This window comes from Hevea brasiliensis, chromosome 8 (assembly GCF_030052815.1).
Source record: "Hevea brasiliensis isolate MT/VB/25A 57/8 chromosome 8, ASM3005281v1, whole genome shotgun sequence".
In the NCBI taxonomy this organism is placed as follows: Eukaryota; Viridiplantae; Streptophyta; class Magnoliopsida; order Malpighiales; family Euphorbiaceae; genus Hevea; species Hevea brasiliensis.
Window position 1 is genome coordinate 45,438,539 of NC_079500.1, and position 18,300 is coordinate 45,456,838.

General features: G+C 32.3%; 1 protein-coding gene across 3 annotated transcripts in view; it reads left to right on the top strand.

The window, feature by feature from the left end:
• Nucleotides 1-8,534: 8,534 nt before the first annotated feature.
• LOC110660536 (glucomannan 4-beta-mannosyltransferase 9) overlaps nucleotides 8,535-18,300 on the top strand; it is a 32,054-nt gene continuing 22,288 nt past the window's right edge. The window contains exons 1-9 of one of the 3 annotated variants that reach the window (XM_021818879.2): nucleotides 8,536-9,231; nucleotides 9,359-9,457; nucleotides 10,224-10,476; nucleotides 10,629-10,739; nucleotides 10,870-11,006; nucleotides 11,142-11,255; nucleotides 11,419-11,618; nucleotides 11,711-11,905; nucleotides 12,510-13,099. In XM_021818879.2, coding sequence (XP_021674571.2) covers nucleotides 8,932-9,231; nucleotides 9,359-9,457; nucleotides 10,224-10,476; nucleotides 10,629-10,739; nucleotides 10,870-11,006; nucleotides 11,142-11,255; nucleotides 11,419-11,618; nucleotides 11,711-11,905; nucleotides 12,510-12,672 — 1,572 coding nt within the window. In that variant the 5' untranslated portion in view covers nucleotides 8,536-8,931 and the 3' untranslated portion in view covers nucleotides 12,673-13,099. Of the gene's footprint in view, nucleotides 9,232-9,358; nucleotides 9,458-10,223; nucleotides 10,477-10,628; nucleotides 10,740-10,869; nucleotides 11,007-11,141; nucleotides 11,256-11,418; nucleotides 11,619-11,710; nucleotides 11,906-12,509; nucleotides 13,100-18,300 lie in introns of those variants that run through there. The other 2 variants (XM_058151557.1, XM_058151558.1) reach the window with 2 other exon arrangements.

An 18,300-nucleotide genomic window follows, 5' to 3' on the forward strand; every position in this document is an offset into this window, starting at 1 on the left:
TTGAATTTACAAAGCTTGAATTCCTTGGTCTTTTCTCAATAAAACCCTAACCTAGCAACATAAAAATTTGTTCTTACATCCTAGTGAAGCTTTTGGGAACAAAAAGAAGTAAAGTGGAAGAGTTCTTACAAGCTTGAAGGGTGACTCCATTAGAGGTTTGTGACCTAACCTTGGTTTTCACTTTAAATTCATGTATAAGGACTATGAATGAGTGCAAATGACAAAGAAATTGATGAAATACCATTTGTATGCCATTCCTAAATTTCGGCAGCCTTGGTTGGGGTATGATTGTGATGATTTTTATGGAGCTAACATGCTAGTATGGCTGCCCTCAATATGTATCTCCTAAGTGGATTGATGAAATGCAATGATAATGCATGGTTTGTAATGTTTGAGTTAGGGTTTGGGGTGGAAATTGAGACTTTGATCATGTCATGATGGAAGTAGGTTTTAATGGTCAATTAGTGACCATTTGGTTTGTTTGAATAAAAAATGAAGTGAATTGTGTAGTGGGATTTGAGTTTGGTGTGCCTGCCCTTCGTGACCTGCAGGACTGGGCATGAGTCCAGCAAGTTTGGGCAGCAATAACTGGAATTGCAGACGTTCAATTGGTGCAAGGCCAATTGGACATGAAACTAGACACATAATGGCACAACTTTAGTGAAGAAACCATGCCCAGAAAACCAAATCAAGTTGATCAAATGATTGCCCTAATCTGGGTGACCTGCATTCTACCTGGGCAAAATGACCAAATGAACAGTGTTTAGTCATTTGGCCATAACTCAGTGTAGAAAGGTCCAATTGACCTGAAATTTTACCAAAAATAAGCTGAGATATGGACCAACAACTTTCATGAAGAAACCTAACCCAAATTATGACCATAACATATTCAAAAAGTGACCTGAAGTCACTGCTCCTAATACTGTAGATTTGGTCAGTCCAGAAATTCTAGAGAAATTTCAATCCAGTTGTGGTTTTTGGGCTATAACTTAAGCTACAAAACTCCAAATGGAGTGATTTAAAAAAATAAATGCAACTAGACAAAATGAGGAACAACTTTCATGTTGATCATTTTGCCAAATTCCCACTGCAAAAATGACTAATGGAACAGTAAAGACAAAGCATGAAAACTGAAAATTCTGTCCAATTAATATTAAGTTTAGAAATGGTAGTGGCAATCAATACCAACAAATTTAGAATGCAAAATGTGGTATGTTGGGAGTATTAGAACCAATGTACCTATTGTCTATGCAAAAGTCAACATTTTAGTTGACTAATGAATTGAATAGTAACACTAAAAACTTGAATTTCAAAAATTGTGAAACTTAAAAATGTAAAATGCCCTAGTATACCTAGCAAGATTGGTTTGGATAGGTTGGCATGCCAATAGGGTTCAGTTAGCAGTACTGCATATGGCTTCATGCCATTCTGTGTTTCATGGCTTCCTATGCCATTTTGTGACATAATAGCCTTTGGCTATGTTATTTGAGTTGTTATACTCGAGTTTTATCCCTGATCATTATTACAGCTTATCAGCTGTTCTATTGCACACCGGGAGACACAATGTGACCAATGGTGTGATGGTCCGAGGTACTTAGTACCCAGTGCCAGTTAACCCATTTATCCAGTCCAGTCGACTAATATGGGTTACTCGGGCAATGATAATAAATTTTACCAAATTTTAATCGAATAATACTGCAATAAATATCAGAAATTAATTCTACCCAAAAATGAAATCATACATTCTGCATATTTATTTTATTTTATTTTATTTTATATTGTCACCACTAAGCAGAATTGCTTAGCGTGTCGCTTTTGCCACGCGCAGGTACTGGAGACCTAGCTGGGGAGCCCAGCAGACATCAGATCGGGTGAGCCTTCAAATTTGCATCCGGAGTCCAGAGTCACCTCTCATCTACAGTGCATATAGAAGGACATTAAGACTTTGGGTAGGATTTTGTATTTTGCATTTTGTATTAGTTTTGGACTATAACTATAAACTCTTGAAATTATTTGATGATGTAAATATATGAAATTTCATGTTATTGAAATTTTCTATATAATGTATGTGGAAAAATGAAATGTTGAGAAATATGTATAAATGTGCTTCAAGTGATTAAGTGAAAAGAAAAATTTCTGAAAATAGTATTGTGATTTGAGATTGAGTTGAGATATGTGTGTATAATGGAGTTTGGATTTGGAAATTATATTGGAAGTGTTTTTAAACAGGTTCAGAAGAACTGTTTTTCCAAATTATAGTCGGCACTCTGCCGGATTTTCTATAAAAATTACATAAAAATTCAGTTTTATCAAAAATTGTAAATAAATGAATTAAAAGGGATAAATTGTAATTGAAACATGAATTGGTGTTCTGGCACACTGAGTGGCATATCTTGCTCGGCTACACTGTAGACGGGTAAGGGGTGTCACATTTTACCTTTATCCTTTCCTTGTTAACTACATTATTACCTCTTAGTCCATTACAACTCTTAAAAGTCCTTTTGATATTTTGATAGTATTTGGATATATTAGTGGAGATTGAAATTGAAGAATTGCCTAATGGATTGGGATAACATTCATCCATCCATTTATTTCCATTGTTATCTGTGATGCTTTAGTTTATGGAATGCTCTAGAGTCTATCTAAGTATGATTTTTTTTTTTGGTAATTGATTGGTTTGGGCTTTATGAGATAGATAATTGACTCAAGGCTAAGCAATGATAGCTTTGGTAGGGATTAAATTCTTTGTACCTTGAAAGTGGGTATATGATTTGTTAGTGGCTAAAGGCAAGCTTGAGAGCTTGGATAAGTAGTTTTCATGAATCCAAGGAAGGTACCCCAATTGCATTAATTGTTTTTAATTAGCTTGAGGATAAGCAAAGCTTTGAGTTTGGAGAAATTCATTACACTCATTTCGTATATGCATTTTAGGGTAGTTTTGAATCTGTTTTACCCTTATAATTAAGTACTTTTCATGTTTTTAGCTTATTTGTTAATTTTAGTTACTTGATATTTAATTTTTGCAATTTTGATGTTTTAATAGGTTTTTATGGTAAATTGAAGGTCAATGATGCATTAGGAGATGATTTGAAGAAATCTGGAGCCTTGAAGAATGAAAAAAGTTGAAGAAATCAAGCTTTGAAAACTAAGTTTGCCGAGATTTACTTGAGATATTGCTTGAGATGTTGCTTATGGTATGTCACACTGCTTAGCCTATGACATAGGGCAAGTCGCAAGTCAAGCACGGCTTAATTCTAGCATATTTAGAATTTTTAACATAAACCTACCGAGATTTGCATGAGAAGTTGCTTGAGATCCTATTTAGGGTATGTCATAATGCTTAAGATGTGGCTCATGTTAAGCTAGAAGTTAAGCATAGCGAAAATTTCATTGCAACACAAAAATTACCGAGGTTTGCTTAAGATGTTGCTTACCCTATATAGACAGGTAATGCAGAACCTAGAATTTGCTTAAGATGTTGCTTAGGGTTAAGCAACTTCATCAGCAGGTAATTCAGAGCGAGAAAAATTATGCTAACCTAGAAATTTCTACACCTCATCTCTATCCATTTATTTTTCCTTGTCCATTTTTAGACCTATTTTAGGGCAACTTTTGGGACCATATAAAAGCATCATTTTTTAGTTTTTGCCCGAATGAGTGAGAAGAAGAATCATTAAAAATAGAAAGGAATAGGAAACGCCATTAATCCTGGACAAAGGAGCTGCTACTACCACTTTTCGAAAGCTCTAGAATTTCAAGATTTTGGGTTCTTCTACCTGAGTTCTTTTATTTTTAGTCCCTTATCATATTTTTCTTTACTTTTTCATCATTTCCTCTTGTAAATATCAACATGAGTGAGTAGAATCTTTAGATTTCAAAGTTGGAAGCTGTTGTAAATATCAACATGAGTGAGTAGAATCTTTAGATTTCAAAGTTGGAAATTGTGTTTTAGATTAATTTATGAATTTGGACTAGTTTATTCTAGATTTTATATAAATATGAGCTTTCATTCTTCTCGGTGTGTGTCTATTTTACTTACTTAATATTGATACCCATTGGTCATTGTCTTAATCTTTGATTTGAAGGACCGAAAAATGAAAATCATTAATAGATATCACGGATTAGAACTTAAAATCACTTAGATTTAGAAATAAACTAGGAATTTAAGAGGATTCATTGATTAGTTACAAAACTTAATGGGTTTTAAGTGAATCACATGCCATACGATAGTAGGTTTGGTTTTCTTAAAATACTATTTGGTTTGCTTGAAAAAAATATCAAAAGATTTTAGAATCAATCACCTTCAAACTCTATTTTCTCTTAAGATTGGATGAACCAAGACAAATCCTGATTAAGTTATACATAAACCCCAACTCTGGAATCATTTTTATAATTAATTAATCTTTGATTTTAATTACCTGTTATTAATTTAGTTTAATTGCATCTAGATTAAGAATTTACTTGCCTTACTATTTACTTATTTTGTTTTGATTTACCAATTTCATCAAGACTATTTACATTTACATTTTATTTCCATTATTATTAGCCCAAATAATCTCTTCATTCATAGTTTGGTACTCAAATGCAAATCCTCGTAAGAATAATACTTGACTTATCACTTTATTATTTGATACGGTCTGCACACTTGTGGAAACTCAACATTAAATTGGTCAGTAATTATGTTGGTATAAATTTTTTTAAATTTAAATTCTCTTTCTCATTGGTAAAGCATCGGTAAATCGTCAGTAAATTACCAATGAAATTCTGTGGTCAATAATTTTCATAGTTATTTTTAAAATTTCTTGTAATATATTTATTTAATATCAAAATTTCATAGGGTTCATATAAGTTATAAAATATTTTAAATAATATAAATCAAAGAAAATAATTTATTTAATATTATAAAAATGTGTAATAGCAAGCATAACAATTCATTAACAAAGTTACATGTTACCAAAAAGAGTTCCACAAAACTATATATATCTTATATATAAACAAAATTGAGGCAATAACCTCTGTAACTCATGACCAAAATATACTAACTATGTCTTCAACTCTTATCCCTAAAGAGGGAGATAGAAGAAGGGAGCGAGTTGGGGCTTATTAAGTAAAAGCTTATTAGGGAAGAAAATGTGTTTAAATGAAATAATTCATACATGTGAATGCAACATACACATGGTTTTCATAGCACAAACAAATCATAACTGGATAGTTCATTTCACCAGTGGTTCCTCCATCCCATTTCCTTAGCTTCTATTTCGTATACAACATAAATGGATTCCAGATACATAGAACTGCCTTACCTAGACATCCCATTGCATTTCATTAGTGAGATTATTTGCATGCATGCAATTACTTTCCTTTCCTTTCCTTTTTTATTGGAAACTAGTAGGTCATCAATGAACTATCGTCACATCACAAGTAATAATGCACCTTTGTGATTTATGAAATAAATATTAATTTATATAAATATGCAATTATAATATAATTATAATATAAATGTCTTGATTCATGAATGTACATAAAATAAAATAAAATAAAATAATTTAAATGTTAATTTAAAAAAATTTTTAGAATATTCTATTCACATTAGAACTATCTCACCTACTGCTAAACAGTCCTTAGACTCTTTAACTTTAGATCCTTGATGTCCTAACTTCATGTCTACGAGAAACTATTTGAAAGGGCATTTAATTAGGATTTAAACATAATCGTATAAAATTATAATTTTGCTAGTAGAACCACTTTCGACTGCCAAAAGTCTCATGCATTGTTTACATGAATGTTCATATAGTTTGGTGCTATTCTTCGGCTACTGAACCTATGATTTTCTAGAATTTAGTTCACAATCCAACACTCGGGTTCTAAACTCTAAAAGCTTAACATTTGATCCTCGAGTTCTTATTCTAATCCCATTCTACTATTTTATGCTTTAAATAGCTAAAATTATTCTTAAACAACCTAAATTTCTAAATTAAAGTTAAAATCCATAAATTTATAATAAACCCTACAACAAACCTAAACTAATTTCATTAACAAATATTAATCCTAAATCATTAAATAACCTAAAAAAAGGGCAGGGAGAGCTTACCTCATTTAGTTGGGGTCCTCAAGGGAGAGAATTCTTCCAATTCTTCTCCACATAAGCTTGAGAGGGGAGAAAAAGAAACTTTTACCCTTTTTAGGAGCTTAGGGTTGATTTCTACTCATTTGAGAGTTAGGGTAGTGAGCTTTGGGGAGAAAGGGTTGAGAGAACGGAAGGAGAGAGAAAGAAAAGATGAGAGAAATCAAGGTTCTAGAAGGCTTTGATATTTTCAAGTTTTAACTTAGGTTTAGGGAAAGGTCTCTTTATAGGTAATTAAAATTTAAAATTCTCTTTTGAATGTTTATTTTGACAAAACCCAATTCTTGGAAACTTCCTGTCATTCAGGACTTTGAGAATATTCTGACTCAAGGCATATATTTTGGCTGGCTTGAATGAGAGGTATTACAAGCGAACTTATGAAATGCCATGGATATCATATAGTAACCATGGAGAAGATCTTGAGGAGCTTTTCACAATCGAAGCAAACCAACAAAAAAGTAAAATTGCCTAATTAGTGAGTCAATTGACGCTCTCTTTAATAATTCTAACTCTTTTTTGTGCATCGACAACTTTGTTTGGAATAAATTAAATGCGTGAAAAGAATTAAATTGAATTTTCATACAATCAGATTTTTTTTATTTTTTTTATTTATTTTAAAATGATTTTTTAAGTTAAAAAAGTTGAATGATTTTACTTATTATATTTCTAAACATGGAAATTTATTAAAAAAAATCAATTTAATTAAATTTTTACAAATTTATCATTTTTAAAAAGATTGAAGAATAACTTAAATTAATGTGAAATCAGAAATAACTCCATCAAAATTTATCATAAAAAAAAACCATCAACTCACAAGTTACCTGATTTTTTTTTAAGCCTATAAAGGTAAAGATATTTACTTTTACCAAAATGAATTGAATACATTATAATGGAATTGTGCCCGCGTCACAAAGACCAATACCTTACATAATCATTTGAGAGGCATTTTCTTCATGGGAGTCTAGTTCACAATGGTCCCATGAATGCTTCAAGATGAATTGTTTTATAGCACACATACATGATATAAAGCAACACATAGAATACACTAACAATTCATCTTCCAATTATTATTCTCAATCCCCACGCAACCCTTTCACTCAAATGATACCATCCTCATTTCCCACGAATACAATCCAAATCTAACCCCTCACTTCCAAATGGCATGAACAAAGTCTAGTTTTACTGTTTTACCGTAGCAACATCTTTTTCCTTTTTTACAATTACTCTAATTAAAATTTGAATTTGAAATCTTATTATCTTGAAAATAACTCTAATATTATTAAATTAAAACTTATTGATCAAATTCTAGTTATTCTTAGATAAATAATGTAAATACTTTTAATAAAATATCTATTTTAAAATCATTTTAAATTCAATAAAATTGAAATAGTGTATCATAAAAATCTTAAATTTAAATCCCATTAAATCAAATAAATCAAGAAAATTTATTTTAAAAATATATTTTTATTTAAACTCAATTTATAAGTCAAAACATATTATATATGAATATATTCATTTTGCATACGTAACTCAGCTCTTTTGCATCCACAGAAGATAAACAAAAATTTTCCATAAAAGTAAGTTAAATTAATGTCTATTTTCTATATAAATTTTAACCTTGTTTTATTATACCATTTATGTTTTCAATTAATAACAAGTTTATAACATATGATTTTAGTTAATGGGATTACCATGTGTTAAGAAATGGTGTTAAAAAAAAAAAGATTTTACATTAAAAATTAATATCTAAGAAGCCTCTACATCTACTAGCCTAGATTTTAGGATTGTATCTTAGATGAAAAAGCTCAACAACAACAATAATAATAATAATATTTAAAAGAAAAAAAATCTAAATTTAAGAACACATGTAAATACTAATCAATTCTTCATATTATTTTTTTAAATTATATTTAAATTTATTCATATAAATCCAAAGTATAAATATGTAAATCTAACATATTCTACATGTATCCCATTATGCATACATATTATGTTTCCCATTATGCATACATATTATGTTTTGAATCTATAATGAATTAAATCTAGACAAAATTTACCATTTCTTTAAAGTTTAAATCAAGTTCATAGCAAACATTGGTGTGCACTAGAAGGTTCTTCAAATCTAAAGCTTCTTCAAATCTACATCTATCTCAAATTAACCTTGCAGCTTTAGTTTAACCAATTGCCAGCCTTAATGAAAGTGATAGCTAAACTGTAGTTTTGGGTTAGTTACAATTAAACTTTAAGAAATGGACTAAACAAGAGAGAAAGATGCAATTGAACATCTCATCTAATACATTATATAATTATTTTTTTCAAGAAAAATGCTAGTATAATTTTAGATGACCAGTCTTTATCCTTTTTGACTAAACCCTATAAAATTATTCTTTAATTACATTGTATAAAAGCAGCACCACTTGAGGTTTTAGCAACCCGTTTTTCTTTCTCTTTAAATAATAGAGAAGGGTTTAATTTTCTTGGTTTTCTTTAGCAAGAAAGTAAGCTAGCTAGCTATCTTGTGGGTCTGCTTCTGTAATGGAGTGAACACAGTTTCAATGATCTCTATGGTACCACTCACATGCACTAGTCCAGCTAGCTTTTTATCTCTCTTCCAGATTGCCTAAACGTAACTCGAAAGCAAAAATCAAACTGATCAGAGCAAGCAAAAGCTGCAAAAACACAAGCATTCTTGTTGTTTTCGCAAAGGGTACTATACCCAATTCCTTTATATAACATATATCAATCCACTGACCTCTAGCTAGGTCTCATACCCTTTTTTCAATTCTTGCCTATCTAGCTATAGTGCAATGGGTACAATCCCGTATGATTCTGATGGCATCACAAATCAATTTGATATGATTTGGCAAGTATTGAAAGTACCAATAATCATACCAGCATTGAAATTATTGGTGATAATGTGCTTAGTAATGTCAATAATGCTCTTCATTGAAAGGGTGTATATGGGCTTTGTTATAGTTTTTGTGAAGTTGTTAGCGAGGAAAGCTAGCAAGAGGTACAAATGGGAGCCCATGAAGGATGATATTGAACTTGGAAATTCTTCTTATCCAATGGTTCTAGTTCAAATTCCAATGTACAATGAAAAGGAGGTACTTTCTCAAGCTTACAATTAAAGAAGTCCTTTTATTTTTTATTAGTGAAATAAGTTATATAAATATCTAGCTCTCTTCATTCTCATAAAATCTTTATGCGTAATATTCTTTTGTATGTATGCAGGTTTATCAACTGTCAATAGGAGCTGCATGTGGGCTTTCCTGGCCGTCTGATCGAATCATAATCCAAGTACTTGATGATTCAACTGACGCTGGCATTAAGGTTCCTATAATTAACTCAATCTTGCTATCCTAGTTCTCCCCTGGGGTTTCAAGGTACTTGTACCCTGTGCCCAAAATGTTGCACCTTGATTTTGGGTAAAAGTTTATATTTAGTTCACCATAGACCAGGGTAATTAGGCTTTGTCAGGGGTCGATTCCGTCCTAAACTGGATTGGAATTGATTTCGATCGAACTAGGAATTGACATGAGTCAACGGTTCAGTAAATTAGATTGGCCTCGAATCGGATTATTGGGAGGGGCTGCTCCTGAGGCTCTGAATCAGAACCAAATTGAATTCGACAACTCAAATCATCGATTTTGGCCCAATTCAAACTAGATTGAAAAAAAAAAAAAGGTATGTGGCAGCTTTAAAGAGTACTGCATGGATTAAATTATTTTCAAACAGGAACAAAATTGCCAAAATTGACATTGAAATGGCTTTTAAATTGGACCAAAACTAGATCAAAACTGATTAAAAATCAGAACCAGCTAAAGTCGGTTGATCTGAATCACCAATTTTGATCCAAAATCGACCCAGCCCGAACCCCTTGCCGGCCCTAGGGGTAGTTACAAGTGGGAGCTCTAGATCCAACACCCTACCCTTCTTAAAAAAAAAAGTTAAAAAAAAAAATGGATTAGCATTCCAATAATTGAGAACAATCTCGGCATCTTCCTCCTTTTCTAATAAATTATTTATTCAATTTAAGCAAAAAAAATTAGCATAATTTGGTGCTTGTGTTTTGTTGGTTTTGGCTCATATAAAACAGAGCTTGGTGGAAATAGAATGCCAGAGATGGGCAAGCAAAGGCATAAATATAAAGTACGAGATAAGGGACAACAGAAATGGGTACAAGGCGGGAGCTCTTAAAGAAGGAATGAAACACAGCTATGTGAAACATTGTGACTATGTAGCCATTTTTGATGCTGACTTCCAGCCTGAGCCTGACTTCCTTTGGCGTACCATTCCTTTTCTTCTCCACAATCCTCAGATTGCTCTTGTTCAAGCTCGCTGGAAATTTGGTAAAATTAATATTTTCTTTGTAATTAATAATTCTACTGATCCTTAATTACATTTTACTCGTGGGTTATTTTGCATAGGCTCATTTGTTACACTTGCAAGTTATTCTGTCCCCTGGTTTGATCTGGTTGTGGTTTTTGGGGTGGTTTTGTAGTTAATGCTGATGAATGCTTAATGACAAGGATGCAAGAAATGTCACTGGATTACCATTTCACAGTGGAGCAAGAAGTGGGCTCTTCGACCTATGCCTTCTTTGGATTCAATGGTACAAACCATCTTAAAACTAGTAAAACCATCTTAAAACTAAGTAACAAACAAATGTCTAATAAAAAATGGAGTCTGCAGCTTTCCATACATCTTAAACAAGCCAATTCCGACTTCTATATTCAATGCAGGAACTGCTGGTGTATGGAGAATTTCAGCTCTCAATGAAGCAGGAGGATGGAAGGATAGAACAACTGTGGAAGATATGGATTTGGCTGTCAGGGCAAGTCTAAAAGGCTGGAAATTCGTTTATATTTCTGACCTCAAGGTATCTACCAAAGGCTGCAATATCTGTTAGTTTCCCTTAATTGACTTCTATTAGCCTTCTGCTCAAAGTTGTCGTTAATTTGTTATTTGTGCTATGAAAACATATGCAAAACCCGGTTTGATTCTTGTGTTTTAGGTGAAAAATGAATTACCAAGCACATTCAAAGCGTACAGATACCAGCAACATAGATGGTCTTGTGGCCCTGCAAATCTCTTCAAGAAAATGGCGATGGAAATAGTAAGAAACAAGGTAAATGCTCTTTCAATTTTCATATTCATTTACACATTTTTTGGTTCATTTGGCTCTGATAGGGACTCAAATTTTGAGCTTGAAACCTAAAGACAATTCAAATATTTATATTTTAGACCATCTTCGTACTTTAACTACTGTTATCATGTACTATCTTCTGCAGAAAGTGTCAATGTGGAAGAAGTTTTATGTGATCTACAGCTTCTTCTTCGTTCGAAAGATCGTAGCTCATATCGTTACATTCCTATTTTATTGTGTTGTTTTGCCAGCAACTGTTTTGGTTCCTGAAGTAGAAGTTCCCAAGTGGGGATCTGTCTATATTCCTTCTACTATTACACTGCTTAATGCTGTTGGAACTCCAAGGTCTCCACCTACAAGACAAAACTTACCAATTGTGCAACATATTAATTAGTCAGCTTCTAATTATAATTCTGTGTATATTTATAATTTTGCAGATCACTGCATCTACTGATTTTCTGGGTTCTCTTTGAGAATGTCATATCTCTGCACAGAACCAAGGCCACATTTATCGGTTTGTTGGAGGCAGGAAGAGTGAATGAATGGGTTGTCACTGAAAAACTTGGAGATGCTCTCAAGATTAAATCAACTGCCAAAGCTCCCAAGAAACCTAGCTTCAGGATTGGAGAAAGGTAAACTTAATATTGGAATCCTTATTTTATTTCAATCAGCATAGCATTTAGCACAAGAAGTCCTTCACATTAAAAAATAAATAAATAAATAAATAAATCTTAAGCATGATGAACTAGTCAACTCATATTCATGTGGGTTATGCTCCATTTTTCTTTTGACCTCCGCACCCAATAGATCTTATACTTTTGAGTTGGATCAAGTTTCTCTCACAAAGTTGAATAAAATGCATTTGCAATGTGGATTTATCTTGCTAGACATGGTCTATCATGAACCCAAGATACAATATGTATGATGTGATCCACTTATTAAATATATGATCTCACATATTTGTGCCTTGAATCTATAATAACTAAGTCTAGGCAAGAATTTTCCAATAATCTAATGAAGAATCACAAAGTGCTCCTAAACATCCTGCTCTATCCAAACCCCTCAGGACTAATTATGCTGATATAATCTTGTGATAATTGCAAGCGTAATGTTTGTGTGTGTGTGTGTGTGTGTGTGTATATATATATATATATATATTATAAGCAAAAATTTGTAAGAAAAGAGTTACAAAATGAAGTTGACACAAGCTTCTTTGTTGTTTGCATATATACACAGAATGCACTTGCTAGAGCTTGGAGTTGGAGCCTATCTCTTCTTTTGTGGTTGCTATGATTATGCCTTTGGAAAGAATAGTTACTTCATATACCTATTCCTCCAATCAATGGCCTTCTTCATTGCAGGAATTGGCTATGTTGGGACCTTCGTTCCCAGCTTTTAGCCAAAAGCCTTGGCCAAGAATGATTACACAATTTTTTGGGAGCCTTTCCCTTTTTCTTTTAATTATATAGTCCTTTCCTCCAAGAAACTATAGTCCTCTAGTTCCTTTGGGAGCCTTTCCCTTTTTCTTTTAATTATATACACAATTTTTTTTTTTCAATTGTTGAGAGAGTATATTCTGGTCATTCTTTAATATTGAACATAAGCAAAATTCTATAAAAGGAACAATTATTTTTTTGTTGTTGTTTTTAAAGTAGAGAATTTAAGAGGTGAAGCTGTAATTTAGTGTACGTAAAATGGGATTTATCCAAAGTAAATGATGTAGACAAATATATTATATGGGTTGTTTGGAAATAGGGAATTGGAATTTTTTTTTTTCTTGGAAATAAAAGTGAAAGGTGAAAAGGATGCTTATATTGAAATCAGAATTCTACGCTTGCCCTTTCTCTCTTTTGTACTTTACACTCTTCTGATCCTAATTTCACATTCACTGATGAGATCATATTTGCTTTATGAAAATATCAACTTTCTTCAATTTAGATATGCTTTTTTAAATATACTATTATCTTTAATTAACTTTCCTTTTAGTTATATGTCAATCTACCATTTAATATTAAATTATATTATGTTGCCTGCCATATCAATACTGACAACGCTAATACTTAACACCCCCTTAAACCATTCAAAATTAAAATTATTAAATTAAATTGCAGACTCTATTTATTTTATGAAAAATAATTTATATATAAAAAATATTTTCTATGAAAATATTTTTTGCTATTTGGTTACAATATTAAACTAATATAATGTGCTTATATCATGTATATATAAGTGTTTTCATATCATAATAAGTTTATTAAAATAAAAAATTACTTTCTCTTTTAAAACTGAAGGAGTGGAAGCATGGATTAAAGGGCATTAGGAGCTTGAATTTTAAAAATTAATCTAGGGTTACGTGCCACATGTTTGATGAGTTATGTGCCTAATCAATTTTCAATGCCCAACTGCATACCAAAACACATTTTAGCATGCTTTAAACTTTCATTTGCCATCAAAGATTGTGAATTAACATTTAATTCAACTAAACCCTAACTAAAAGAGGGGTTTTTGATTACTAACCTCAAAGTGCACAATCAATGAATCCCTCTTGCTTTTGATGCCTCTAGGACTCCAATTGCAGTCCCTCTAGCTTGTCCACTACAAGCACACCAAGAAGCAACTATGGCAGCCCCAAATCTTATCTCTCAGGCCTTGCCAACCACTTGATGATATGGTTTAGTGCTTTAGTGAAGGTTAAAGGATGTTTAGTGAATTAGAAACAATTTCTAACACTTTTAATTCAAAGAAAACAAATAATTTATCTTTGAATCAAGTGAGAAAATGAAGAGAAGAGGAGAACACCAATTTGCCATCCACTTTGAAGAAGAAGAAGAGAATTAATTCTCTTTCTTCCTTTTCCCCTTTTATAGTAAAGTCAAACCTTATTAACTCCTTGTCACATGTTGCCACAAGATCTCATCTTTCTTTTGGTTGACTTAATCATATGGAGTCAAGTGTCAAGCTCCATTTAAATCATAAAAAGTGGTCTTCCATCATAGGAAGACAAGCGGCAAGATCATATGATGCCATGTGTCAATATCTCATGGTGCCATATGTCACCATACGATTTTGAGTTCTAAATTCAAAATAATAATTTCTCTTCTTTAAATTAATTTATATCAAATATAAATTAATTGATTAATTAATCTCCATTAATTAATTTCTTACAATTAAATTCATATTTAAAGGATGTATAATATAAATTTAATTTATATTATACATCCAATAACCTAGATTTTGTTTGAAGTTATGCTAGGGACTTTACAATCTTATTGCAAACCAAACCTATTTAATTAATTAATTAAACTCTTTAATTAATCAATTATATCACATTTTACTTGGTGATTAACTTGTGTAGATGTGTGACTCACTATGCTCATTACTTATTGGCAATGATAAATGATATTATCACATAATATCATTAGAACTTTTTCTTGCCTTAAACGATTTCTCTAAATCATTTCAGGCATATCATAGACTATGGTTGACACCTAGCATAGCATGCCATGGCCACCCAATCAGTAATAAGGAATACCTTAAATGAACCTTTAATCATATGTTACCATGCACTAGAATCTCTCCGTTACAAAATCCTAATTCTAGCTGGAGTCATGGTTAATGTCAAACTTCATTCACTATGAACATTATGTTCTCTTTTAATTCCAATTCTTGATTAATTAGATTTTCTTGTCAGAAACTCTTTCCTGACTAAATCTATCCGTCCTGGCCAGGAACTTAAATCATCAAGAATAATTAAATGAACATAGGATCTCATCCCTATTTACTTAGGGTAATGGATTTCATCTTGATCAACACCTATCTTCATATATAACTAGTAGGAGCCAACACATGCCTATATAGCCATACACAGTATGAGTATGAAGGCAATATCAAACTCAAACCACCTATATACAAGATAATTGTGTTATCTCAGATCTAAAAATTATATGCACTAATATGATATATGACAATGCAATGACAAGAGTAAACTCCATGTGCTTGTCATAAGCGTCACTGGTTCGGCCTACTTATCATGTATAAGTGCCTATCATGTTTGTTATTCGGCATGAGACTCACAACTCCAACTTATTTATATCTCATATTAATACTTTGGGAACAAACATGATTACAATCTTTCTAGATAAAGTCATATCCTCTGAGAAGTATCCTTGATTGTGAACCAATTTATGATACTTTGTACTAGAAATACTGTCACTCATATTCTTAACAACTTAAGAATAGAATTTCTAACAAAATATCAATGGACCTTTTCAATTACACATAAATAGATTATGTAAACGGCAAAGTGAAATTTCCTTTTATTAATAAGATATGTACAAGATACACACAAAATGATATGCTCTAGGGCATACTACTAACAATCTCCCACTAGCACTAGAGTCATTCATTACAATATCTTAGACCCATCTTATGTCGGTCTAACTGAGTTTGTGATATAGGCTTTGTGAATGGATAAGCTGGATTTTTAGCTGATGCTATTTTCTGCATGGCTACATTGCTTCGCCCAACTATCTCTCTGATAATGTGGTAACACCTTTCTATGCATTTGGATTTCTTGTGAAATCAGGGTTCCTTAGCCTGTACGACCGCTCCATTATTGTCACAGTAGAGAGGAACTGTTGACTCAATGAAAGGAACTACAGCAAGTTCTATCACGAATTTCTTTATCCAAAAAGCCTCTTTTGCAGCATCTAATGCAGTAATGTACTCGGCCTCTGTAGTGCAATTAGCAGTCGTACTCTGTTTGGAACTCTTCTAACTAACTGGACCTCCATTACAAATGAACACAAAACTAGAGGTAGACTTTCTATCATCGATATCTGATTGAAAATCAGAATCAGTATAAGCATCCAATTGTAGGTCGCCACCTTCATAAATCAAGAATAAATCCTTAGTTCTTTTCAAGTACTTAAGGATATTCTTGACAGCTATCCAGTGTTCCAAACCTGGATTGGATTGAAACCTGCTAGTCAAACTAACAGAATACGCGATATCCGGCCTAGTACACAACATTGCATATATCAAACTTCCAATAGCCGAGGCATATGGAATCCTAGCCATCTTGTCTCTTTCTTCAGGTGTCTTTGGAGATATCTCTTTAGAAAGATGGATGCCATGTCTTACTGGTAACAATCCTCTCTTGGAATCAAGCATGTTAAACCTCTTTAACACCTTTTCCAAGTATAGACTTTGGGATAAACCAATTATTCTTTTCGCTCTATCTCTATAGATATGAATTCCAAGAATATAGGTTACTTCCCCTAAGTCTTTCATGGAGAATGTACTTGACAACCATAACTTGACAGTTGTCAGTATACCTATGTCATTGCATATCAACAAAATATCATCTACATATAAGATAAGGAAAGTGATAGTACTTTCACTAACCTTCTTATATACACATGGTTCATCCACATTTTTTATAAAACCAAATGACTTAATGGCTTCATCAAAACGAATGTTCCAACTCCTCGAAGCTTGTTTTAACACATAAATGGATCGTTTTAGCTTGCATACCTTGGAACTATCTTTGGATTCAAAACCCCTAGGTTGTTTCATGAAAATGTTTTCATCAATATTTTCATTGAGAAAAGCTGTTTTGACATCCATCTGCCAAATCTCATAATCATAGTATGAGCTATTGCTAATAAAATCCTAATTGATTTAAGCATGACAACAGGCAAGAAAGTCTCCTCATAGTCGATTCCTTACCTTTGGCGAAACCCTTTTGCTACTAGCCTTACCTTATAAGTCTCTACTTTTCCATCAGAACCAATCTTCTTCTTGAAAACCCATTTATTTCCTATAGGTACAATACCTTCAAATGGGTCAACAAGATCCTAAACTTGGTTCTTATGTATGAAATCAATTTCGGATTTCATAGCTTCAATCCATTTAGAAGAGTCTCTATCTGATATAGCTTCTTCATAGGTAAAAGGATCATCTCCATGATCTATTTCTTCATGAGCAAACAACTCTTGTTCATCTGCATGAAGAAAACCATATCTCTCTAGTGATGAGATATCCTGGTTGATCTACGAGGAATTACTGTAGAAGTTTCATCAATAAGCATAGGTTGACTAGATGGATCTATATCCATCTGATTTGTTAGTTGGTCAGAATTCTCTAATTCTAACTCTATTTGCCTTCCTTTGCCACCTTCTTGAATAAACTGTTGTTCAAGAAATATGGCATCTCTACTTACCACAACCTTTTGTGATGTAGGCAAATAAAAATAATATCCAAAACTTTCTTTTGGATACCCAATAAATCGACCTCTTTCTGATTTGGTTTCTAATTTATCAATCTTCAGCTTTTTAATGTAAGCTGGACTGTAACACCCCTATTTGCATAGCTTGGTAGATTTTACTGTTCCGGTGACGGGTATCGGTCCGGATAATTAAGGGGATTAGAACCACACTTAAAACAACTAGATGAGCTATAAACACAAATAGTTGGTAATTGCCAATTAGTTAAGTATAAATAAGAAAAACAAAATATAAGAAGTTAAACGAGCTGAAAGTCACAGCGATGGGTGACCTTCTCGTGAAGGACTGCGAAGTCAATTTAAACTCAAATTTCGAATTGTAAAATGTGACGCTGTGGTCCTTAGGACCATTATAAACACAGTGGAAAAGAGAAAATCACGAAAAAGAATTGTTAAGTCAGTCAAATAACTAGGTCAGAGAGCCGGAAGAAATATTGAATTATTTATTGAACCACCGAGGGGCAATTTGGTCAATTGACCCCGAGAGCTGACTCCTGACCTAACTGTCAAATAAAATCGGAGAAAAGAAAATTTCAGAGTTAGGAATTAAATTAAAGAACTAATAGAAAAAAAAAAAGAAGAAAATGAAAAAGTGAAGGGAGATGACATCATGCATGACATCTTGCATGATGCCATAAATATTATAATTAATAAATTTAATTAAATTGATTTATGGTCTTCCTAAGACATAAAAAAAAAAAAGAAAAGAAAAGGAAAGAAAAAAAAATAATGTAACACCCT